Source organism: Mastomys coucha, unplaced genomic scaffold (assembly GCF_008632895.1).
Source record: "Mastomys coucha isolate ucsf_1 unplaced genomic scaffold, UCSF_Mcou_1 pScaffold6, whole genome shotgun sequence".
Taxonomy (NCBI): Eukaryota; Metazoa; Chordata; class Mammalia; order Rodentia; family Muridae; genus Mastomys; species Mastomys coucha.
Window position 1 is genome coordinate 16,125,727 of NW_022196912.1, and position 26,398 is coordinate 16,152,124.

At 42.0% G+C, this 26,398-nt stretch overlaps 1 protein-coding gene across 2 annotated transcripts in view; it reads right to left on the reverse strand.

The window, feature by feature from the left end:
• The window catches only part of Crim1 (cysteine rich transmembrane BMP regulator 1), a 181,255-nt gene that overhangs the window by 43,667 nt on the left and 111,190 nt on the right, over positions 1-26,398 (reverse strand). For both annotated transcript variants that reach the window (XM_031356322.1, XM_031356321.1), the window contains 2 exons: positions 20,344-20,526; positions 17,908-18,105 (listed from right to left, as the gene is read on the reverse strand). In XM_031356322.1, coding sequence (XP_031212182.1) covers positions 17,908-18,105; positions 20,344-20,526 — 381 coding nt within the window. The remainder of the gene's footprint in view (positions 1-17,907; positions 18,106-20,343; positions 20,527-26,398) is intronic.

Below are 26,398 nucleotides of genomic sequence, written 5' to 3' on the forward strand. Positions count from 1 at the left end.
AGCAACCCAGTAGCAGGCTGGGAATAGAACGGAGCAGAAGTTCCTAGCCTTCTGTCCAACACTCCATCCACTTGTCCACACTGCCTTCTCAAGTTTCGTCTCCCGTTACTAAGGAAGACAAACCAAAATATGTGTTGTTGCACTGTTACAATCAAGAGTTGTACATTTTTTATCCGCCTACTAAAATGGGACAGTGATTCAGCCCTTCGGATGTCGGAGGCAACACTGACTTATTCACAAGCTTTTCTACCAGCAATCTCCTGGTCTCCACTTTTATTATAACATGTGGTTTATAGAAGGATATCTTTCTGAGATTTTTATATAAACTTCCCACTGGTATAAAATTTCTCTTTTCCTTCAATGACTAAAGTAGTCTTTCTGGTAGGTAACCATAAACACCCAAAAAGTAAAGTTTAAGTAAGTTTTAAGGCATGATGACTTAAGAGGCAATATTACTTCTCTCCCCCTTTCTCTTAAAATTTATGATAAGCACCTCTAAATTCCAAACCCATTCATATTTTTAAAAGTCACTACTCTTGTTAGTCAACCCAAATAATGGTTCTGTTCCAGCCCTCAACCACAAGACTGCTGATGCTATATCAAATCTATGTTAGCTGTAAGTGGAAAACATAAAATATGTATCAGTTCTCAGTAAACCACATTAAAGATTACCCCGGTTAGGAAGGAGTGCTATATTCTAGAGAGTTAACAGAGCAAGGATTGGGGGCAGACTCTGAACTCCAGATATTGCGCCAGCGGACAGCTAGAGGGTAAAGAAACATCTTGTGCATATTTACACTAGAACCTTGTATCCTTTCCTGACATCTGAGATGTGAACTTTAAGGGAAACTTTTACTTTCAGGGAATTATATTACGGAAAAATATATTCAAGAAGATTACAATGACCCCAGAGAATGTGGAATAATCACAAAGAGGAGGGATAGGGTAGTACTTTTACTGAGTTCTCAGGGTGTGCTAAGAGAGCGTGTTACCTGAGTTTACAGGGATGATCTTCCACCTCTAAACGATACTTTTCTACAACAGTGCTGTATATATTAGTTTCTGGTGTGTATTATATGACTAATGGATGGGGTCAGGAGGCTAACCCGAGGCAAGGAAGTGAAAGAAAAACACAGATGAGGAGGTTTGAGAACCAGAGCACACCCGACTTGAGGAGCCCCGTGCTTTGTTCAATGCCTCAATCAGCTGTGTGTATCCCAAAACACGCAGCTGGCTATCTCTCCAGAGCAGGCAGTATGTTTACCTAGCGATTCAGCATAACAAGTCTCTGTTCAATCGAACGAATGAGACTCGAATGTCCAGAAAGGCTGAGGAGTATGTATGGATTCTAAAATGCCCACTTCAAGTATTTTATGTAGAGTAAGTCATTCTGGATGGATGCCTTTAGTGTTTCAGACAACGTGGCCATACGTAAGACATTGTTTTATGTCTTTAAAATGAACATTTTTCATTTTTTTCTTAACCTGTATTAGTTGGGAGATATTGACAAGTATATACATTGCAAAGTCAATAGTTAATATGGAAACTCAGAGAAACTCAATAAATCATTCATTTTTCAAAACTGCTGACTTACTCTGGAGCTACTCAAGTCCCCCTCAATAGATGTGACTGAACCCAACAATGTTTATTGTGACATAATAACTGCCGATAGCTAACTTTTATAAGGCACATAGATATTTGACATCTCATTTTTTTTTTTTTTTTACATTTAACAAGTAAGTATATAATTTCCATTCCAATACAAACTGTAGCAAAGTTTAAAAGCCTTTTGGGTAGCAGTGCACGTCTTGTTCACTCTATGTCCTTGGAATAAATGTTGAATTTTAATAGACACAGACAGGCAACTAGCTGTTCCTTAATTTTTATCTGAAGTCGCAGAATATTGCCCTTCGGTACTCCCTGAACATTAGTGTGCATGTGCGAGGCTATGCAGTAATTCCATTTCTGTGAAATCATTACCACAAAAACATCCAAGCATGAACTGGCTACAAAACCCGGCTATCATCAACTAGAGTCTGCTTTCCGCCCATCATATTAATACGCAGCTCAGAACTGGTCCTGTTACTATGTCATGGCAGTTTCCCTCTTGTCATTTTTTCTTTCCTTTTGAGTAAGGAAGCACTATTAAGAAAGCTGGAGTTCAACTCCTTGTTGTGGATAATGAAGTCTGAGGTGAGACATTTCTGATACCATGCTGAACTGAGGTATTTCAAAATAATACTGAATTTACAGTTCCAAAAGAATGATGAGCAAAAATTTCTAAGATTACTCTTTCTGTCTCTCTCTTACTTTCTTCCTCCCCCATCCCTTTTTTTTTTAAAGTTTGAATTCAAGTAAGTCCTTAGTAGAAAAGAAGTGATTTTGAAGAGTCAGGGACTATGAAGTGCACGGAGGACATAACCGTGAAGTATGTGAGATGTGCATTCTACGTGTCTTAAAGTCACAATATCCTGGAATTCATGTATCAGAAATGGTTATTATTCCACCCCTTTCACTAGTTGTTATCACAGCTCTTTGTGTATGGAAGTTATCTTATGGATCTTGGCGTGGTGCGAGGAAACTCTCATTTATACTCTACACCATGGGTATAATGTGGACATTATGTTCCATGGAGTCCATTCCTTCTAGAAGGCTAATAATGGCAGTCCTCTGCCCATGGAAGGTTAGTGGACCACAGCTGGATTAAACAGAGATTTCTCTATATATGATAAGAAGTATACTGAAATCAACTGGGTAGACATAGATCATCACACCTCTTCCAAAGGAGAGAAACTGTGGAGCCTCTCCTTGTCTTGTGAGGGTCTCTTGTGAGGGTCAGGAAGAACTTGCACAAGACAGGCTTTGGCAAGGGGTATCCAATACATCGATGCTTACAGGACTGCCCTGAAATACCAGGTGATCTTGAATCAGCCGAGGGATGAAAAGACAAAAAACCCTAATGTTCTCCAAAGAAAGAGGGCTGGAAAGAGCAGGAACTCAACACCTCTGGCTACAACTATTTCTAAAGGGAATTCTAGAACAGCTTCTTTGTGGAGAAGAATTCTAGAGATAGTTTCTGAGCCTAAAAGCATTAAAGAACAAATCTGGGAGCTTGCTTTGCCCACATCCAGTTTCTGTTTCCTACATCTGGTAGGAACCACTGCACTTCTCAACCTGATGTTTTCCTTGATGACCTTTAAAGAGGCCCCACGTACCTTAGACTGTCCGGAAAAACAGTTTTAGAATTGCTGGGATTGTGTCAGGAGTGCAGAAATTCAGACACCAATTCCTGTTTCTGTCTGAGGAGCCAGAGGTTTTTTTATAATATACAATATAAACGAATGTGTGTGGTCCATTTCTTTTACATTTATTTAAATGTAGGGTTTTTTTCATAACCTAGAAGGCTGAACAACCTACTAGTAAAAATATGTTTAGGAAAAAAATGATATTTTTCAGGAATTAGCTCTAGACACTGTGTTTCTGAAGAATACCACCAGAATACATTTAGCATTTCCTAGGAGTTTTATCTACCCAACTGAGAAATTAATATATTATGATTATGATGAATATTGATCAAAATATAACGTTTAAGCATGGCTCTAATTCTAAGGCCACAGCAATAGAACACAAAATAAATGATTTAATAATTTATTTTTATTGTTTTTTTGTTTTATAGTGTTTATTTGGTGCTAAATATTTTAAGTTACTCTAATATCTCTGCTTTCTTGCTTCTTGTTATTTTCTCTCATGGGGAATTCTCCAAATTAGACAAGACAGGGAGGATGAATGAAAAGCTCAAATTCAGTCTTGAAAGATGCTAATTTAACCTTCTGAAGAGGGCATGCATGTATGCCATACAGTTTTATGGCTTGGGAAGAAGAGTTAAGGTGTGTGCTAGTTATACTAGTCCATTTATTTATTTTTCTTAAGACTTTTAAAAATATACATGTGAGCACACTCTTGCTATCTTCAGACACACCAGAAGAGAGCATTGGATCCCATTATAGATAAATGGTTGTGAGCCACCATATGGTTCCTGGGACTTGAACTCAGGACCTCTGGAAGAGCAGTCAGTGCTCTTAACCATTGAGCCATCTCTCTAGTCCTCTTGATCCATTTCTAAAACAACTGATACAATTACTTGTTGTCTAGGTGCCTCAGTGGAAATGAGGATACTAGTGGGTGGTTTTGTCTTATCTGTTTTACTCAATTGAGCCTCCAGTTTGGGGTGGACCCATGCAATGTTCTTCTCATTACCTTGATGACTGGGTATGTCATCACAAATAATATGAATGATCTCCATTGAGAAATGAGTCAAGCTCTTTCTGATGAGTAGCCCTGGGAAGCCTCATTAGTAGTGTGGGCATGGAGGAGTGGGAAGGTCCTCGAGCCACATGCAGAGCCAGCCCCGATAGGTTGACTGGAGTACTGCCTCTGGTAGGGATAAAGACCCCGTTTCAGATAGATTAGGAGGGCCTACTGAAGAGCTGCTATGTGGAGCTAAGCTTTGGAGAGCAGAAAAGCCTGGAGGGTCCCATGCCAACAGCAGCTTTCTAGCAGGGCCCTTGACTCCTGCGCCTTCCTATTTGCATCCACTCATATACTAAGAAAAGACTTTCTGGAAAAACCTCGCTACAGGCAAATTCCTAGAAAAAGTACTTTTCAAAGGGCAGAGACAGTCTTACATTCTCTTAGTGGTGAAATAAATTTCAAGTAGGAGCAATAAGATAAGTGAAATTAATTTCTCTTATTTCTCTTAGAAATTCTCCTTTTTGAGCTTAAATCATACTTTGCATGTTTTACATAGCTTTTCTCTGTAAATTCCCAAGCCTGCTCATTTGATTATGAGAGAGAAAAATGAACAATCATGTTTTCTTTTCAGACTTAATTCAAGCACTCTCTTTCTTAAGCTGTGTTTTTCTTTTGGCTGGGGATGGTTGAGCCATGTGAACAGCCAATGAGTGGGAAAATTCCAAAGCTTCCTCACTTTATATGGCAGTTCAATGGCTAATCTAGCAGGCCTCCTCCAGCCCCTCAGGCCTCCTCCAGCCCCTCTGGGTCAATGGTAGCCCATGTGGGACCATGAAACTGGAGATAAAGCTGGCCAAGACAGAACTGGAGGAGAGAGCTTATCTTCTTACTGCATTTTCATGGGTCACTCTGATACCTTCATGGCTTTACAGATGTGACCCCTCAGTGGTCACAATGCCACCCAAATAAATCACCAAGCTGTCAACATAACTGCAGGCTGGGAAGAGTCACAGAATGAAGTTAAATTTTTCCCAAATGAAGATAGAGGGAAACTCTACTAATGTAGAGCACACTAAGGAAAAAAAAAAAAAAAGCCCTGGCCACAGAAATTCCCTAATCTGGAAGTGGGAGTTTCCATGGAATATTTATGTGTACTTAAGAAAGTCTCATTAAGTCATGGAAAAAATTGACATTGAGAGTTTTTAAATTCTTCCAGGCACCCCATTGAACTTCTCCCTCTCCCCTTTGTATATATTTCTCATAACAACACCTTCGTCCTTCAGTGGCACCCATCCGCGAGCACTTTCTCTGTTTTATTTTAAAATGAATAGTGTGAAAATGTTCCCAAGATCAGTATTATTTTGTGGTCAGCTAGAGAAACGGCTATATATTTACTTTAGACTCATATTAACTTTGTATGCTTTCTCAAAAGAATCTTGGCCACTGGACATATTTTTCTTCCTTTACCAATCTCATATTTAATAGGAAAAGACAGTAGTATGATTATAAGATTATTATTAAATGACCACAAAAGACAAATTAAAAAGAGATTCCTATATGGAGTGGGGAAACCATTTCCATTAACTTAGTTGACGTAACTAAAAATACTATCACTGGATCCCAAGAATAATCTAGACCTTTTACGTGAGTCTGATAGCCTTTCCATTGTTTGTTCTCAAAGAGAATGTATCCTGGCACTCTTCAACAGACAATTTTCCACAGTGAATATGGCATGTGTGTGCACATGCTATAATAGAGATATTACATACAAGCAAGTGGGTTAGATAGAATTCTTCAATCTCAACCCATCCTTTAGGAAATGGCTGACAGCCAAGGAGGAAGGGGCGATGGGAGTAGGGGTGGGGAGATATATGGCTTTAGGAACTGTGTCTCACTCACTGTTTATAAACTCAGTACCCAGCACATTGTCTAGATTACGTATTTAATTACTGAGTGAATAAGGAAGAAAGATGACACCTACCCACTGCAAAACACCTTAAGTCAGGGTGTACTATCTGATGAAGAAGGGCTTGCACTTGAAAATGTCCCTGGCCAGTCTAGCTCTGTCTGCCTTCCTTTTAGAAGCACTAGGCAGTAAGTCCCTCAGGATGTTCATCTTGTGCACATACATGACTGGCACTTAACAGGCGAGAGCCATTGATGCAGGGAGGTAGACCTGAGCACTGCTGTGAATTCCATAGACTTGTACCAGTGAAAACTCACAGACACCGCCCAGATCATGAGATACCCAGGAACAGCACTTGGGTTCCTGCAATGACCATCTTTACCTTCAATTGCAGAAGGCAGAGAAGGACAAAAAACCACCGCTGAAGGGCTCTTGCCCACATTCTTAACATAAAGTTGACCCCCCCCCACACCAAATCTCAATTGTTTGGTGAACTTACTTCTGAGACCACCCCTTTTCTTGATGCTGCCCAACTATAGTCCAGACAGAAACTCAAGTTGTATTGGAGGAAGTATGGGTGCCTTTGCCAACTGCTCAGCACATTCATGATCTGTATTGAGGATAGACTACTGCGAGTTAGAGGGAGAAAAAGAAGAGGTCAGACCAGATTATTTCAAGTGTTCTGAAGTTTGGAAGGGAATAAAAAGAGGTCTAAGGGAAGCAGGCAGGCTTTGGGGCTGAGAGCTATTCACAGGTAAAGGACCAGAAGAAGGAAGTCACCACCAAAGAAGAGGAAGCAGCAGCAGTTTCCCCAATGGCTTAGTCAACAAGGTCAGAACTCTAGGCGGAGGCTCAGGAAAAGGACCAGAGAGTGACAGCCAAGCCACAGAGGTCAGAACAACAGTTGCTGGCCCTCAACTGTGAGAGCGCAGCCAGGGACGAGAACAGCTTCTGATTCCCAGCACACCTGCCTCACGCGCTCTCTTCTACAGTGTGAATCTAATGTCACAGATTTGGAGTCAGGGACGGTAGCCTGAGTTATTGGTTTATTATTTAAACCAATTTATTAGTTCTCATGTGACACTGACCTCCTTGGGCTCCTGTGAAATGGGGACAAGTCATTACCCCTGTCTCACAATATTTCTGCAAGCTTGCAAAGCAAGCCAGCACAGCACACAGGAGTCACACTGTGTGTTGTAGCACTTGTTGCTGTAATGGTAGGCTTGTAGCAATGCCAATGCTTACTGACCTGGTCACAGATAAACTAATTAATTAGACAGGCCTCAGAAGGGCAGCTGGCAAGTGGTTATGACAGCTGGTTTCACTGTCTGCACCCAGCCCATTGTAAATTAAGCATCATTCTCTATCTGTACAGGTAACAAGAAAGGCATCCGGGATGTGGCTGGTTCTGTGATGTCTTTTCATATGGTCTGGTAAGCTTTGGACCGTGTTAGTGACCAGCCACTGGCGCCTTTCACCTTTGCTGAGTGGCACACTGAAGTCATTGTTCCACAGTCTGACTGCATCTATGGTGTCTCCAAGAGAACAGAAATCCCTTAGTCGTCAGCTCATCTGGTGTGAGCTGAAACAATGTGATATGCCTGGCTGGCCTTGTTCTTCCTCTCCTGATGGGGGCCTTCACAGATCTGCAGGGACAAGGCCAAACTCAGCACAGTTTCATTTAAGCTGTTTCGGGATTTTTGCAAATAGTTCTGCAATTCTCAAGTCAAAAGAAGATGTTAAAGGAAAACACAGGTTTAAAGGCCATCTTTTGATCTCGGTTTCTGTAGGCCAGTGATCTCAAGCTTATGGCAACAGTGAGAGGACACTCAACTGTTATCTTTATGACTAGGTATTGGGACATTTCACTCAAAGAATAATGCTTTTGCTTCCAGTTCAATGGCTGTGGAGCCCCCACCCCGATTAAAGGCATCTGGCATAAAGCTCCGTGGAATCTCTTTAAAACCTGGTTCTCAGAAATGATGACGAATTCGTGGGTTTGAGAGGATTTGAGCTTGCTGATCCCACTGAACAATCAAAGCCCAAGGCCATTTCAAACTGATAGCTTATTATCTCTGGACATATTTTAGCTTCACTAACAAATAGAGTCTCTCTAAACCTTTTAAGATGTGACCTATTATGCAAACCAACAGGTATCCATCCAAAAAGGATGAAAGAGCTGCAGCCTTCCCACTCTGCCATTCTGCAAGGCAGTCAGGCACACAGAGGACTCTGAAACACAAACGCTCACATAAACAGAGCTCATCGGATGATACAACAGGGTCAACACAGATTCCAATTATATCAGGGATGAATATGGTTTCTTACGAGTCTAGGTACAGGGGGCTGGAGAGATGGCTCAGCAGCTAAGAGCATGCGTTGCTCTTGTAGAGGACCAGTGTTCGATTCCCAGCACTCATTTTTTGGCTCGCCTCCATCCACAGCCCCAGGTCTAGGGTGCGCATGCACACATGCAGGCAAAGCATCCAGACACATAAAGAACAAGCTGTGTGGTCAGACAGGAGGCCAGGCTTCAGAAGGTGCTGTTATGAGGTCTTGTGCCAGGTAAGGAGGTGGCTTATCAAATGATCTAGCAGACAATGGGAAAAGCAGACCCTAAACACTACAAGACTATCAAGAGCCCACAAAGACTAAGGGTTTTCTTAAATGTGTTTAATGTTGATACAAAACAAGATCAGGAGTCCTCTTGACAAGTCTTGTTTCTGACGGGTAGTTAGCATAAATTCTGTAGCCTCAATGGGTTTGAATACCTATTGTGGACTCTGTTTCAAACCAACCTGTTGAATCCAGGCAATCTCTCAGATGCAAGAGTAAAATCCACTTAGCATGTGAGCAGGCATCTTACAGATATAAAGAGAAAAATCACAATTCGGCTAGAGTGTGAATAACCAACTCAAACTAAAACAAACAAACAAGCAAACATCAAATACAACCACAGAAAGCCTGACAAAACTTAGATCAATAGTCCAACCCCTGACCTGGAATGCATGCTGGGAACATCTGAGAGGCTGACACGTTGATTGATGCTGTTCTTACCAACTTGGCAGCCACTGAAGGACATCCATAGATAGGAAGAATCCTCTTTCAGGAGACACTCCTTTTCCTTCGGCCTGCCCCATCAAACTTGCGTGGGATTTTATTTAGTACTTGGACAAAGCACAGACCACACTCTACTAAGCCTTTGAGACCATCTCCCGGGGTCTGTACCCTGTTTCCCATCATAGTCCTCATGCTATAAAATAATTCTGGTCTTATAAGGTACACTGAGGAATGTTCCTGTAAATAGCTTAAAACAGGATCATCATAAATGGAAATAGAGGCCTAAATTATTAAAACTAAGTTGTACTGAACCACTGTCTATTTCAAAGATTCTTTCTCTAGACAAATTATCTTGTTCTAATTTATTTGTGACCATGTGGAAGGAAGCACCTGTACCTATTTTAGTCCATGTCTCTAAGCCTCTAAGAGTTTTTCATAGTAGGTGAATTGGTATGCTTTTAAAGAAATGAACCAGGAATTGTATTTACAGACAAGTATTATTAATAAATTGAACTCACTTCCAATGGCTAGATGCCTGTGCTGAAATGCAGCTCGTGCTAAGAATTTTATTCGAAACTTGTATTCAGCTACTTTCTGAGCAAATTATTGTGTCCCAGAAGACAAAGGACCTTTATTTTACTGTCACTTTTCAGTTTTTCTGAACAGTTATACCAAGCGAGATCACCTGTTTTTCTCCCCAGACACGGACACGAACGACTTCAGCTATTTCTGAAAGTCCAGTAAATCTTCAGAGTCAGGGCATAGAAAGCAGAGGGCGGTTCACTGGATGTGCGAGTGCTCAAGTCAGTCTCAGAAAAGAAGCATCGGGCACACCAAACACCTGCGCACTGCACTCCCGCAACAGGCATATAAGTTGCCTGCATAATTACTTTGAAAGGAGGAACACTTGACTATGTAAGTGCTACTATGCTCAAAAATAATTTCATTAAGTAAGCAGGCCTTGCAGTCTCAATGGCAATAAGTAAACACAAGGCCAGGAACAGTGCCTCTAGGTGCTTTCAATAGAGATGTGCCAAGGCCAGTCCTTTCCTGAGAACCGAGGCATACACAAATGGCAGGCGAAGGTGAGGGTTTTAAACATAAGAAGGTCAAATGATGTCATTGCCAGCAAAGCACCGTGTCTTCGATATTGGAAACTATGGTTACTAGTTAAAATGTCAAATCCTCTTTTGTTGACAAAAGCTCAAAGGGAACCAGTTCTGTCCCTGACTGAGCCATACTGTAAGGGCGAGGGATTCTTTCAGAGTCTCTAAGCCTTTTCTGAAGGGCATGCCTCCTAATAACCTTCATTAACTTCTGTTTGGTTGCCTAAGAGTTGTCTCTTAGCCAAAAACAGTTGAACACAGGCTCAAAAGAGATTGTGTTTATTTAAGCTTGTTGGAAAAACATTCCTATCATTTCAAGAATGACTAAATATTTTTCATTCACATAGTTCGCATTCCAGACTGTTTTCCTGCCTCTGTTGATTACATGAAAATTAGCAGGCCCGGTCTGATCTATTAGACGCAATTATTATCTTCCTGAGAAAACCATGCGGCTCTTTAGCAATAATACCGTTTAAGGTATGGGAGGTGGACAGGAGGGCAGATATGGAGCAGCTGATCCCTGCATGCTGCTTCAGCCAGGAAACTCACAACAGCCACAACTGCTGGACCTGGGAACTTAGAAGCAGAGCCTGTGCAACATCAGCTCTGTACAAATATGAGTGATTCAGGCACCCACCGAGCCAGTTGAAGGGTTTAAGGAGCACAGTCATTTGTGTTTGCAAAGCTTTGATCCTCCTGGTGGTTTTATTCAAATCAAGTGCCAAGTGGAAGGCACAAGCATGTCAGTATGGAGCAGCAGCAGCCTGGCTGGGAGCAAGGAGAAACATCCCAGCTAAATGACGCCTGCACATGTTGGTTTACACCTGTTTAGCTCCTGTAATACATGGTAGATCTAACAGCTAGAGAGCTACTCGTGGAATGTGCACAATACATCTATGCATAGCTGTGAAAAAAAATCTTAAAATGTGACAGTCATACTGATGGGGAGGGCCTTTTACATCCATTTCATCTATATTTGAATACTATTTTAAATATCTCAAGATATTTTAGATGATCAGAGAAAAAACAAAGGTACCAAAAAAATTTATGACTGAAGTACTCTGGCACTTAGGTTTAAGACCTTAGAGTAATACACGGTCATTTGGCATCCAACATATGACCTTATTTGGACAATGAGAAAATAGACTGTGATATATTTTAATTTCCATTTATGGAATATGTTTCCAGAACATTCAGAGTTAAAAGATGAAACAGCGTGCCTACAGTCTTGAGGATATTACAAGTATTTTATTATTCTTGGCTTACTAATAATAGCAACATCTATGGCACCAAAATGCTGCCACCCATGAACTGAGTTTTGATCCCTGTAATGTAGCGGAATGTTAATAGCATGTGACTCTGTGGCATCCCTGACTTCCCTGCCCTTCCTCGGGTCAGCCCAACTATCCTTCACTCCCCCCTACTGAAGCAGCAGCTTTAATCAACTGAGATACTGTGCAGCAGGGAACGTTATGGCCAAGGCGGGGCTGGAAACATTTTTTTTTTTCTTGTTTCAAGGAATTCCCACCCAGATATGTGCCTGGTACAGAATTTTCTGGCAAGCCAGTTGAAATCTCTCTTGAAGGGCAGCTTGACTCAAACTGTATCATCAACATTCACTAGAAGGAACATACCACTCCTAGAGACAGTGAGGGCTGACGTTAAGGAAGACACTGTCAGCTCCCAGACCTCCAGTGAGTTGGAGGAGCATGTCCTGAGATTTCTGATGCTGAGGTGAAGTGGCTGTCTAACCCCACACAGGTAAAGACAAGCTTAATGTCTAGTCCTCAGTGTCCCAGGCAAAATCATGAGCCCTTAAGTAAGGCGTCCAAGATAGCCAGGAGGTAAGGAAAAAATAGTTGATTTTCTAGCTCAATCACATTCCATCTTAAACCCAGAGAACTGGGGGGATGGACCCACACAGTGTGTGTTTCTTGTTCTTCAATAAGAGTTTATTAAGTCCAGGTGAACAGAATTACAGGGTCTGCCTGACATTCAGCAGTGTGTCTGATAACAGTTCTACAAACAAGGATGCTTTCACATACTGCGGGAAAAGTTACAAGAGTACGGAGACAGAATAAGATGGGCCCTCAGGTACTCAACTTTGAACACCTATGCAGAGCTTCGCCTACCTACTCTGAGACAAAAACTGAACTTTGCTTTGGTGTCGGAGAAAAACACCGAATGGGGAGGAAAGGAAATTCCCTCACTGGCAACTGGAATGGCACTGTGAACACTGACCGACTTCTACCGTGCGACCTAAATTCTTACTTCTTGGAAAGCAATAGACTCTGGAGTTGGCTCCAAAATCCTCAAGGACGCAGGAATCATCACTCTGTCCCCACAGGAAACTCTGCCTGAGCCCGGAGAACACTCAGGTCATAGTGGTCACCTGGGCGGGTCAACCACACCCAAAATGAGACAGCAGATACAAGCTGACAGTAATGCCTCAAGTCACCCTGTAATTCTTATGTCTTGTACTTCGTGTCACTGGTAAGTTACCTTTTTCTTACTTAGTAAGTATATCGAACATCTTAGCAGCATGTTTTCTTTGACACCTTAGTTTACCTTCAACTAATAAAGTTTTTTGTCTTATTTTTCTTTAAAGATAGATTCTGCATTACATTTACAAATGGCTGAGGCCCCTTATGTATGTGACAGGATGGGAAGGAAATGACCAAATTATTAGTAATGATTAACATGGCATAAAGGTACCACTCTTGCCTGTGTAAATAAGGAACACTACAGTGAGACATCTGCACACACACAGTGTGCCCTTAAAGCAGGATATATCAAACAGGACATTTGGCTTTGGCTATGGTGTCCTGGGGACACCTCAATGAAACTCTGAAACTCGTCCTTAGGAGCTGAGCCAGGAAAGAACCAAGTGCAGGCTATACACCAGTCCTGGAAGGCCTAAGGGGTGACCACTGCGATGGAGCCTAGAGCAGTGTGCTTGGCATAACCTCCAAGTACGCAAAGGGAAGCTGGTGGATCCACGCCACCTGGAGCAAAAGGCCCACATCAGACACAGGTGACGTTTCATTCTGTCCTCAAAACGTGTTTCAAACGACCATCCCAAAGTTGTCCTTTCTGCAGCTGGCTGGGGGCCAGATGGCTGTCCAGGCTCTCCTTACGGTGATGCTTTCTTCTTGGCCCATTTCTCAGATAAGGAGCCTTGAGGGAAGTACTGGGTCTCTACTCCATTCTTCCCCTCCTTCCTTCCTTCCTGCCCTGTTCATTTATCATTCATCTACTCACATCTAGTCACCACATAATAATTCAAAAGAACACGGGGCTGCCAGGGATGTGGCCTCTCTCTGGGGTGCAGTATACATACTGTCTGAGGAAGTATATGTGCAAAGTCCAGAGGCTGGGCTTTGAGGACACAGGGCTCCTATGTTCCTGTTGTATGGCCTAGAGCTAGTTAAATAACCTCCAGGCTGTGAGCCCTATGACTGTAAGTTGGAATCCTGAACTAAGGATTCAGGATCAGATGATATGCTGCTCTCACTATACTCAGGCCTAGCATGGAAGGTGAGCAAGCAGTGTTAGTTACTGTTATGAAGGACTGCAGGTAAGATGAGCCTTATTCCCTTGTCCTTTCCATTTAAAAATTTAGATTTTTAAAAAGACAGGGATAAGGTCCTTCATGCATATACTTAAATTGCAGCCCTCATATTTATTCCACGTGCTTCTGCCTTAGTTCTTTTTGAGTGCAATTAAAACTAATGAGACTAGCCAGGTGTGATGGTGCACACCTTTAATCCCGGAGGTGAAGGCAAGTGGATATCTAAAGAGTGAGTTCCAGAAAGATAGCCAGCAAGGTTATATAGACAAACCCTGTGTCAAACCAAACTAAGCCAAGCCAAGCCAAGCCAAACCAAACCAAACCAAACCAAAAACCAAACCAAACCAAACCAAACCAAAAACCAAACCAAACCAAACCAAACCAAAAACCAAACCAAACCAAAAACCAAACCAAACCAAAACCCAAACCAAACCAAACCAAACCAAAAACCAAACCAAACCAAAAACCAAACCAAACCAAACCAAATCAAACCAAATCAAACCAACCAAACCAAAAACCAAACCAAACCAAAAACCAAACCAAAAACCAAACCAAATCAAACCAAACCAAACCAAAAACCAAACCAAACCAAACCAAACAAACCAAAGCAGACTTGTGAGCAGGAGGAAATGTAGAGAAAAGCCAGCAATGCAAAACCAGAGGATTCAGCCAGTTGCAAGCATACAGACGGAACGGCTCAGGCTTATCTGTATGCCCGAATTGGGTGTTGACAATAACTTGCTAAGACTTCAGTTTGAGAGTACTTAAGTGCCAACTTACAAAGCACTTAAGGACTTGCCGGTCAAGTTAGCTGTCAAGTGACAGCCTTGTCTTCAAAGGTCCCCAGATTCATGTTCCGGTCCTCTGGGAGTAGCCAGTCCTACTATGCTGTTACTTGGAAGGTAGGCATCTTTCGTAACAATGACAGCCCCAGAGTTCCCTTTTCCTGGAGGTCCTAACATGCTGTATTTGGCAATTTTTGAGTTATTTCAGCAACATTAAAAAACCACAATACCTGTGTAGAGTCGACTCTTCTAATTTTACATTCTGAGGGCCCTGAGACAAAGCTAAAAGGTGAGGGCCATGTCTAGTTATGCAAGTGTGTGTGTAGGAGTTTACTCCAGGTCTGAGCTGGACACACACCAGTAATTCTGTTTGTCTGTAAATGATTTGAGCTGATGGCTTCTTTATTATTCAGTAACACATTGGGGTTTTTGTTGTTGTTGCTTTCCTATTTCATGCTGTTCTTTTGCTATTCTGAAAACACTCAGAATTATACTTACTGATGCACTGGAACGGCTACTGAGATAAATGTTCTCAAATGGTTGTACAGAGTTTTCTTGGCCTCTATAGAATAAGACCCTCTCATCTCCTAGGCTTTTTTTTAAAAAAATCTTTAGTAATAGTTATTATTTATCAGTAACTTTTCATTATCAGTCTCTGAATTTTGATTTGATATGAAAAAGTCATTCTGCCTTTATTACACCATTCTAGACCAAGGTCGCTACTCAACTCAGGTAAAAACCAAAACAAAAAAGGTAAGCCACATGAGTTCTCCGTGTAGTAGAAAACACGGTCTTCTGAAAGATTGGATGAAGACAGAGACGAAGGAGGAACCAGCAGGAGCTTCGAGGTCACTGGACAAAAGCACTCTTTGTCAAGGCAGAGAGAGCTGCTGATGCAGGAGACTTGAGAAGGCAATTCTGAAGGAGTCTCAAGGGAACCCGCTTCAGAGGTTTATGAACTACGGGTGAGGATCCATGGGTAATCATATCCCAAGCGGTTATAGCAATTTCCCAAACTGCAAATGATTTCTTACCGTACCACACCACTCCAGTCTTTCCCTGATATGGGGCCAAAAGCCAGTAATGGATGAAGAATCATAAAGCAAGGGGAAACACAGGGTTCAAGGTCAGCAGGAAAAACAAAATAAAAATGGAATTCAACTATGCCACGTGATGGCAACTTATGTAATCTCTCTAAGCCTTCATTTCCTCATCTCTAAAATGGGACAGTAAGGCCTTCAACACAGAGCCATTACAAACGGTGCACAAAGTTTGGTGCAAATGTCAAGTTCATACCCCCAACGTCTCAGCATGGACATGCCCTCTCTTTTCCCTGGTTTAATTGAAAACTCAGCCTCAGTGTGCTCTTTGGAGTGTCTCCTAATTATCTCTGTCTTGTCTAGGCTGCAGGAGGTTCTCCATTAAGCTTTCGTATTAATGGCTCACTTACATCTAACTCTTTTCTTAAAGTGTCAAAGAATTAGGTCAGAACTCTGTGCAGATTCCACAGAACCCAAACAGGAAGTGACCTACCTAACAGTGGCTATCCAGGCACCTCTGAGCTCAGACTTAATCAACTGCACACATGTTCTGGTGGCTTTGTTTACTTACTTTTGTTGAGACACCCTCTCTACCCCCCTGTAACAAACTCTAAAAGTTTCACTTTGAATCTAGGCAGTAATACTTGAAGCTAGAAAGGCTGTTTTTTGAAAACTGGGCTATGTGATTATAATTTTTGTTTTGCTTACTTTATCATCAGTCTTTAGCTCTGGGACTTAAATAGTCCAGGTTGACAACAGACGGTTCTTAGGGTTGGGCACGTCCACATTAGCCTGTCTTGTCAAGGTCTACGGTGGAACAATACATCTTTACACATGGTCCTCTTTGTAGCTTCAAAATGCTGTCTGTGAGGGGGAGGTGAGGTCCATGAAAGTCTGTCACCTGGAAGCTATAAAGTTTTGGGGCTTGGCAGCTGTACTCTGTGTAGGTAACAGTGGTAGAGCCCTCTGGCTTCCTTTTTTTTTTTTAAACCATGATTTTTAAGGTCTTACGTAAATCTAATCCTTCTAAGGCTAATGACTCCATTCACTAAACTGACGTTAAATTTACTAAAATTCAGATACTACCAAAGGATTGCTAGATGTTATATGTCATGGGCCTAAGGGAAACCTAGTACTATTATCCTGTTGAAGGAACACAGCAATCGAATGGACCATGCCTAATGACATGTTGCTATGCCCAAAGATCAGTGTGTAACTCAGCCCTCATTGGAGGAGCTTCCTCTTTCAGTAGATGGCAATTAACACACTAACACACACACACACACACACACACACACACACACACACACACACACACACTGCTCATACTAAACAGACCTTAATTAGATCATTTTCTATCTTAACTGTATGTTTTACAAATACTACATGGATCTATTTTCAACAAACATTTTGACTTATATCTTTTCTTTTACTATGCAAAATTGTTTCTTAAGCATGGATCCCCTATTGGCTGCGTCGGCATAGACAGTCATTTCATATGAAGACTGGCATGACTGAGTTAAGTATGTACACAAATTACCTTCTCACAGGACAGGAAATGAACAGGATAGCAGCTGGCTCAGAGAAATGAGCCTAGTGTGCCTCAGCCACTTTGTCCGGAGCAGGAAAAGACAAAGAAAGTGTGGGGAACCAGGTCATAAGGCACAGAGTTAGAGGACCCGGAAGCCGCACTCATGTCAGCCTCAGAAGCAGGCAGAAGGATGCTCAGAACAGAACAAGGTGCAAGCCCATGTGATCTGCCTTTGGGGAGTCTGGGATTTTCCCCTGGCAGTCAGCACTCTTGAGCTGTGTGGTATCTCCCAAGCTGAACACTCCCTGCCTGACTTACACCTCTGACTCCTGATCTCCCTTCCTTGTCTTGACCTTTGGGTATTAAGTAGGCTCACAGTGAACGGAGTCGTAATGTGAGCATCCTTGTACTGTGTAATGTGTTCAGACAAGCACAAGCACAATGATAGAGTAAAGCCCATGCTAGTCTCATTTTAAATTTGCAACACTTCCCCCTAATGACGAATTTGGGCTGTATAATAAATTTGCCTGCAACTGGTAACAGCGTGAGGCAGACATTACGCCCGAGGAAATAAAAAGGGAAATGAGACCACACTGGCCAAAGCTTCTTCCCACAGGAGGCGGTTTGCCAGACACTCATTAGAACTTCAGTGTTTACCTTCACACACGGGGCAACACTCCCCAGGCACTTTCACCGGGTGCATGCAGCTCTGCCCACAGGCTGTGGCCACGCAGTGAGGTTCTCCGTTGATACACTGGCAGAAAGTACAGTCATCTTCCCGCCACCGGTCCCCGTGGGCGCGGATCTGGCCATTGGCGTAGCAGCCAGCGGGGTTGTTGAAAGGATAGATGGGATCTAGAGCAAAACACGAGTTCGGAATGAGATTAAGCCTTCTGAATCTGACCTCTGCCTGCACCTGGAGACAGTTTCTTCCAGGCTCCATTGCTCAACACTATTCCATCTGCAATCAGTGGAAGCCAAGAACCAACATGAAGGGGTGCCTGGGATGACACCCAGAGGCAGCAGTCATAACGGACTTCTACCTTCGCATCCCGACACTGGTATCAGGATGAGCGTAACCTAGAAATAGGTATGCGGGTGCCATCACTCCTAAGGTGGGCAAAAGGTAGGGTCAGAGACAAAGTCTGGGACTTAGAAAACACAGGCCCATTTGAGGCTCTGAGGAAGTCTTTTGAACTGCTGAAGTAAATGGTTTTACGCCATGATTTCACCCCCTGGAGGGTAGAAAGAGCTTGCCCTTTGAACCTGGGATGATACTGTCCCTTCTAGAACTAAGCGCGCTCACTCTGACATTGTCTACAGGTCCAAAGGACACTGGGAAGGAGCACAAAGGTCCTGAATACAGCCTCATGCAGGGCAGGGCAAGGCTGGTCTGGACATCCCATGGGTCCCTGGGGTCCCTGAGAGGAGGACCATTTTCTTTGCCGTAATTTGGGCAGCTAAGCAACAGATAGGTTGAAGGACAGAAGTAGACAAAGCTACCATAAAAAGAAATATTCTGAAATGACTGACAAGGACATAAATAGCGGATGCAAAATTATCCCTAAGCACCCCTGTAAGAAGAACCACAGAAAAATTACTCCATTCTTTTTACTAAAAATATGTAAAAACTGGCGCCAACACGAAAGAACCAAGAGCCCGGGTCAAGGTCAGAGGTTAGTGTTTGCTCGAATGAGGCAGAGGGCGCTAACACACAAGTTAGATGGAAATGGCCTACAGTCCTCAGGTAGTCCGAGCTTTCTCCAGTCCTTCAGAGAAAACATGACAGTGCATAGGCCATTCTGCTTTGAGCTTGTTCTAAATTCTGGGACGTGAGAGCCAGCTGATGAATGTACAGGCAGCTCGCTAACACGACGAACACAGAGCTTCCAGTCTGTTTTTAAAGCACTAACTGTGACGTGGTTTCTGACTCCTTTGTAAGCTAAGGCTGGTCAGAGAACAATCAACTGGGACAGTTAAAAAGTCTCAGGTGATTTTCTTTTCTTTAAATCCTCAGTGACACATAAAACGTGAACTACTTTTTTTCCTGTCTTGACTAAGACATTTTCCAAGCAAGGAGAGAACTCATTATTATGAAGAACTGCTCTCGGTGTTAGGAACAGAGATGTCCTACTTTAGGGACTTCGGGACATCAGTACCGCATGATAAATCCAGCACAAACATCAAACGGATTTTAAGGAAAAAAAGTATAGAACTGAACAGGCCACTGTGCTCTTGTGCTTTGTGAGCAGAGGACGGGGAGACTTTGGACTAAAGATCTGTGACCCAACCAGGACAACACGGTTCATGTGACAGTCCCCATCAGAAAATAGTATGTGGTCAGATGACACCACAGGTTGAAAAGAGCCTGAAAGAGGCCCCGAACCATTGCTCTTAGCATCCTTGCAAAGTCAGCTATCTTTGGATTTTTCTGAACTTCAGTTTCCTGGTCCTTAAGGGGGTAGAGTGTGATGGATGCGAATCACAGGGCAGGTCTGAAATTTCACGACTTATGACTCACAGAGGTGGGAGGAGTCTGCTGCAAGAATATGCAAATACCACTGCTTGAACAAGAGAGGGATACGGAATCAACACATCCCTAGAAGTCACATGTGACACATGCCTGGTCCTGAAGCTGCTGCTGCCCCACCCATCTGCAACTTGACTCTAATTAACACCCCCTTCCCAAGGAAAACAGGCAGCAGGGTCCTGGGTCTGAGCTGAGCTGATTGGCCGAGACAGATGGTGACAGCTGTACTAACTTTAGCTGAGCAATCCAAGGACAGGAGAGGAGGAATTCCAATGCCAAGGTGTACACAAAAGAGTGATCCCTGAACTCAGTGACCACTACAGCTGTGTGTGTGGGGGGACAGAAAGCATCCAGGGAAATCACATGTCGCTTTGTAGAACCTGTGACCAAAGACCGTGCTCAAAGCTTTCCTCAGGGAAGTATTTCCAAGTACTCTACAAGGGTCACTACCAACACTTAAAAGAGACCACTCACTACAAAGGGACACCTTTAAGATGCCTCTGATTTAGATTGGTTTTGAAATAAAAGCTCTGAACTGTACAGCCTCCAGGGAGCACACTTACCTTCACACACAGGGCAACACTCCCCCTCAGGCACATAGTATCTTTCACAGTTCAGTTCCCCACACTGAGCAGTGAAGCAGATGGAGACACCACCCTGGCATCGACAGAACCGACAGTTGTCCATTCGAAACATGTCTCCGTCGTAATACTCCACGCTGTTGAACACGCAGGCTGGCTTTGTTTCTGCAAAGAGTCAAAACATAGGAGGCATGTGGAAGGGGGCATATCTCATGGGGAGCTACCCATACGCAAAGGAACTACACACAATACAACTAAGATGCTAAGAGAGGAGAAATAAGCCTCCCTGATTATCCAGTGCTATGTGGTCAGCTCTGAATTCAAATACGTAAGGGTAACACTAGGTGGACTGAGTAGGTTGTATTTATACTGTATGCCCATTTTCTTTCTCTGTCTCTCTCTGTCTTTTTTTTCTCTTCGAAAGAGGCCATGATTTCAAGAGGTATCAAGGTGGGAAGAGAGATACATGCGAAGAAATTTGAAGGATGAACAGAAATAGAGGAAATGATGTAATTATATTTAATAATAATAACTAAACAAAGCACATTTGAGGTCATTGTTAAGTGGTGTCTTTGTGTGCTTTTGAAATAGCCTTTAGACGGTTCTGTCAGCAGGAAGTTGTAGTTTGATGGAAACGTCTTATTGAACTGAATGTAACTCGCACAGAGAGACGAGCACACAGTAACATAAAAACAAAACACAAAGTTACCCTGTTCACACAGAGGAGCTAAAATGCTGCTTGTTAGGGTCTACACTGACTTCCTCCAACCTAATGGGCAACTCTAAGATCGTGATGTTCACTTGTCTATACGATTACATTTACTCAGCTAAATAATTCTCTCTCTTTGACTAACCATCCTGTTTCCACACTGGCTTTGGTTCTGCTTCCAAAGGTTTAGTCAGGGCTTTCGTCAGGCTTTTCTGTTTCTGTCTTATGCTCAGATTGGTTTTTGTAATTATCAGTGCTTGACCATTAACATCCATTACTTTGTTTAATCTCAATATAAAGCTATAATGCATGGTTTTCTTTATTTCTAAATTTTTTTTTATGTGCATTGGTGCTTCATCTGCATGTATGACTAAGTTAGGGTGTTGGATCCCCTGGAACTGGGGTTATAGGCAGTTGTGATCTGCCATGTGTGTGGTGGGAATTGAACCTGGGTCCTTTGGAAAAGCAGCAGTACTCTTAACTTCTGAGCCATCTCTCCAGTTCCTATAATGGAGGTATTATCCTGAGTTTAGAAGCAAGAAAATTCTAGGTACTTTGTTTTAAAATTACATATTTAGCGGAAGGGCAGAAAAAAACCATAGTCCACCCGCAACAAGCTTGCACCCTACATCCTGTCTCTTGCTACATTTTGTCTCTTGGCTATGTTCTGCTAGAGAGTAACAGTTCGATATTTAAAACAGTTTGATATTTTATGAGATCAAAGATTTTTGCTGAAAACCAATTCCAACCTGACAAAAGACATCACCAGAAAACAAAACTGTAGATGAGTATCTCTTGTGAATGAGACAGACATTCTCACAGATTCTCCTAGCAGACCACATCCTACGACATATAAATGGGGTCAAATACCACGACTAAGCGGCATTTATTATGTGATGCAAGGTGGGTTTAATTATTAAAAGTCAGTTATTTCCATAAGATGTGTCAGCTGAATAAAGGACCTCCACTCACAACTACAGCACCTTGTCAAATGATGAAGAATGCACAAACACCCAAAGGCTATCCAAACTGTGCCATAAGAAAACCACTCATGGGTAAGGAAGAGGAAGAAACTTTGTTAACTCGGTGAACAGCGCTGTGCAGTCAACTCCCCCACCACCCGAGGACTGTGCAGTGAAGATCTGGCTATTGAGATGTCCATGGATTGTAAGGACACGAACTTCGCCAACTGATTAATCCATTAAGGTCATTGCTGAATGAACTACTAGTGGAGCCCTTGCTAGAGAAACTTGGGCATGCCTTTAAAGGATGTATCTTATCCCTGGACCAGTCCTCTTTCTCTCTGTGATCTTTGGTTGCTATGCCCAATTGTCCTGACACTACTGTCTTGTCATTGCCCTAAGAGCAACGGGGCCAGACAACAATGAACCTGAAGCTGTGAGCCAAAATAAGTCTTTTCTTTTTAATCTGTGTTTCTTTTTTTTTTTTTTTCACAATAGGTAAAAGAAGCCAATACAACAGTCTATAAGGACTCACAAATAACATCATACTTAGCAACAGTGAAAGACTGAAGTTTCCCCCTAGAACCAAGGAAAAAACCTAATGATGTCTGTTCTTAGTATATCAGGATAACATTATAATGGAAGTTCTAGCCAAGACAATCAAGGAAAGAAATTAAGTAGAAGGCACCCAGAGTGGAAAAGAAAAATTAATCCTATCTCTAGATGTATGTGACATGATCTTTTAGACAAAAACTCAAAAAGTCACTCAAAAGTCTACTGGATATTATAAATATTATAAATTACTTCAGCAAGGTTACAGGGGACAAACTTCAATATATGAAAATTGGATTTCTATACAATACCAATAAACATTCATAAATAAAGTTTAAAAAATATAATTTTGCAATAGAATCAGAAAGAATATTTACAAAAAAATTAAGTACAAAGCTTATACTTTGAAGTCAACTTTCTTAAAGAATACACTACTTAAAGAAATTAAACCGTTCTAGATAAACAGACACAGATTAAAAGGCAATATTAAGATAAAAATATTCCCCAAATTAAAAGAATACCCAATGCCAACCTTATCAAATCCTACCTCATTCTTTTGTTTAAATTGACTCTGCTCTCATAAACTCATATGGAAACATAATTAGGAATTTACAAAATAATCTTTAAAGGAAAAAGAAAGTTGGAGGATTTACACCTCTTGATTTCCAAAGGTGACCCAATGATGGAGTGACCAAGACAGTATGGTGCCAGTGTAAAGACACACATGACACTTCTGAAATTTAGAACTCTGAAATGAACTCTCAGTATACAGGTTTTTTGAGAATAGTGACAGGACAATTTGATGAGGGGAAATAGAAAAATATTGGAAAGCCAACTACATATTCACACGTTGAGAAATGATGATCAGTCTCATCTGCTCTGCGTCTCATCAATAACAACTTATTAAGTGAGTTACTATAGGAATGAGCATTCTTTCTAGACTCCAAAATCATGTCAACTGGGATTCCAAAACCCTCATATAGCTCACGAAAACTATTCAAAGAGACTACAAAAGGGTGAGTCAACCTCTCACTTATTTTTTATATTTTAATATGTCTTGCTGAACACATAGGTACTGAAATTGACAGGTACCATAAAATGCACAGGTAGAGCTGTATTATCAGAAGTGAAACACCTGTCTCACATATACAAAACCAATTGAAAATGAACTTGAGCACTATGGTCTAAATCTAAGTTACAGTTATAGCGTTCTTAGAAAAGACAGAAATGACTCTGAGATCCTGGAAGATGTAAATGGCTTCTTGGATTTGACACCAAAAGACTGCATGAGAAATGACTACAGTCCATTAGACTCAAGCTATGCCTGTGTTTCCAAGGGTTCTGTCAGAAAAGAAAGATGACAGTTGCCAGATGTGGGGATGGTACCATTAAACAAAAAGGAAAATGCTTATGCCTGAGCAACATAAACCATAACCCAATCAGAAAAACCCAACTAGAATGGGAAAGCATTCTAGAAGGTGGCTCTCCAAGTCTGATTCAGTTCGAAGTAGCAGATACACACATGCAATGCGGCTTGTGCTGTCAGTTATTAGAAGAATACAAAGGGAAAGAAAAATCTCCCACCTACCAGAAAGACTGCAACAGAACAAAACAAGACAGGTAGCAACAGGTGCGGACGTGGATGGAAAGACAGTGGCATTCTCCCACTGCTAGGATGGAAGAAATGAAGTCGCCGCTTTGATGAGCAGCTCTTCCAAATACTAAATTTACCACAAGATCAGTAATTCCATCCGCAGTCACATGAGTAGTGCTAACGTGAGCTCTTGGTTTTCTTCAGTGATATATAGATGTAATACTACTCCCCCGACCAAGAAAAAACCCCAGTATTATTTTAAACAGAATTCTTACATTAGCTGGACATTTTTCTGTATACTTGTAGTTACCTATTTAGCTGAACTGGGCTTTGAAGGACATCCACAGCTAGACTACAAACTCCAAAAAATGCAGAAGACAGGACCATCGACCTGTACAGTCTCCTACATCTTCTGTGCATCTCAATCCATAACAGTTTATTAAGCGAGTTATTATGCGAATGAACACTCTTTCTAGACTCCAAAATTGTGTCAACTGGGATTCCAAAAACCTCAAATAGTTCATAAGAACTATTCAAAGAGGCTACAAAAGGCTGATTCACACTTCTGTTAAATAAGTCAAATATGCTGGCTGTATACTCTAACAAAGTAGGGAATGTCCATTCAGGCTGAAAAATAAAGTAAGACAACCAATATTCATTATTTAGCTGAGTTAATCAACCACTTATGCCATAGGGGTGAGGCCACAAATCTCCATATAACATCTGAAAAAGGAAGGGCAGAAAGGCTGGCCATGCACAAAGCGGCTGCATGACCTGTTCTCATGGTGAGGCATGTAGACATTTACGTGACAGAGATTTGATTGACAGGAGGATGGGGCCAGTTAGCCAACCAGCTAAAGCACAGACTGGGACGGTGGCAGGTAGGAGTGTCAAGCTCAAGAGAGCTGGAGAGTCTCCAAAAGTACAGTTGAGGGAGCTACCTTTAGGGTAAGCCTTTCCGGATTAAAACAGAGCAAATCAGCAAAATGAAGTCTCTGTTGTTGAAAGGAAATTAATAAGAATTTTCAAAACAAGTCTACAATGCAAAAGCTACTGGTGGTCTTGGAGGAGCAATGCCCAATTACTTCTTCATGGAGGAGGATGTGAACCTTAGAATGATGAGGAGCCGGCCACGGCCCTCGAGACAGTGATGTAGGCAGATGTGGAAGAGGATCAGTACCAGGGGGCACTTGTTCTCCTCAGTGCGGAAGTGTCTTTCAGTGACTTTCTCTATGAGCTTTATGTCTGGCAATGGATGCTTCTACATTCTCTAACCACCTCTTCCATCTAACATTCCACAGCTCTTGAAAGAACGCACCACAATATAGATGCTTGAAAACTCTAGTCCTTGCCAAATTACACTGATTGACAAGTGACAAAAGAAAATATTGAGACAGAACTTCAGAGTCAATGTGAAAATGGAGGCCCCTTCCCTCTCCCCCCACCCAGTCTGGCCCAGGTCAACTCCTGCCTCATCTTTTCTTCAGCCTCTTAGTTGAGCTCAACCTCTATATTGCCACTGGTCTCCTTCCACTGTGGGGTGACCTCTGTAGGAAGTCAATGGACAGGAAACACAGAGCCAAAGGGGTGACAGATGGAGGCAACTGGACAACTCCAAAAATGTCCCTCTAACTGACATAATTAGACTGATGTAATTAAGAGAGCAGACATAAAGGTTTCCAAGTACCCGAAGGGAAAACCAACATTTTCTTTTGGATGCTTAGGTCTGTGCTGGGGTAAGACACGCGTAAATGGACAATACTCAAAAGAATGCACAAAAGCCCCTCATGATCACTAGCTTACTAAGGCCCTGGGGAACAACAGGAGTGCACAATAAATACACACCAGAGTCAGTCGTCAGTCAGTCAGTCTGTCTGTCTGTCTGTCTGTCTGTCTGCCTGTCTTTGTACTAGATTTCTCTATTTCCTTATTGGAAGACATGATAAGCTTGGAATAACATCCAGAAAGGGGGTTCTTAATGTCTTTAGTAACTGCTTTCTTATTAACAGGTTGCAGGTTGGGCTTATAGGCCAACATCTGACATGATGAGAAAGCTGGTTTGGGGTGTATCTTTCCTGTGAGTGACTTGACTTACTCAAGATCCTTAGCTATTTTTTTCTTTTTTTTGTTTATTGTTTTGTTTTGTTTTTTGTTTTGTTTTTGTTTTTGTTTTTGAGACAGGGTTTCTCTGTGTAGCCCTGGCTGTCCTGAAACTCACTC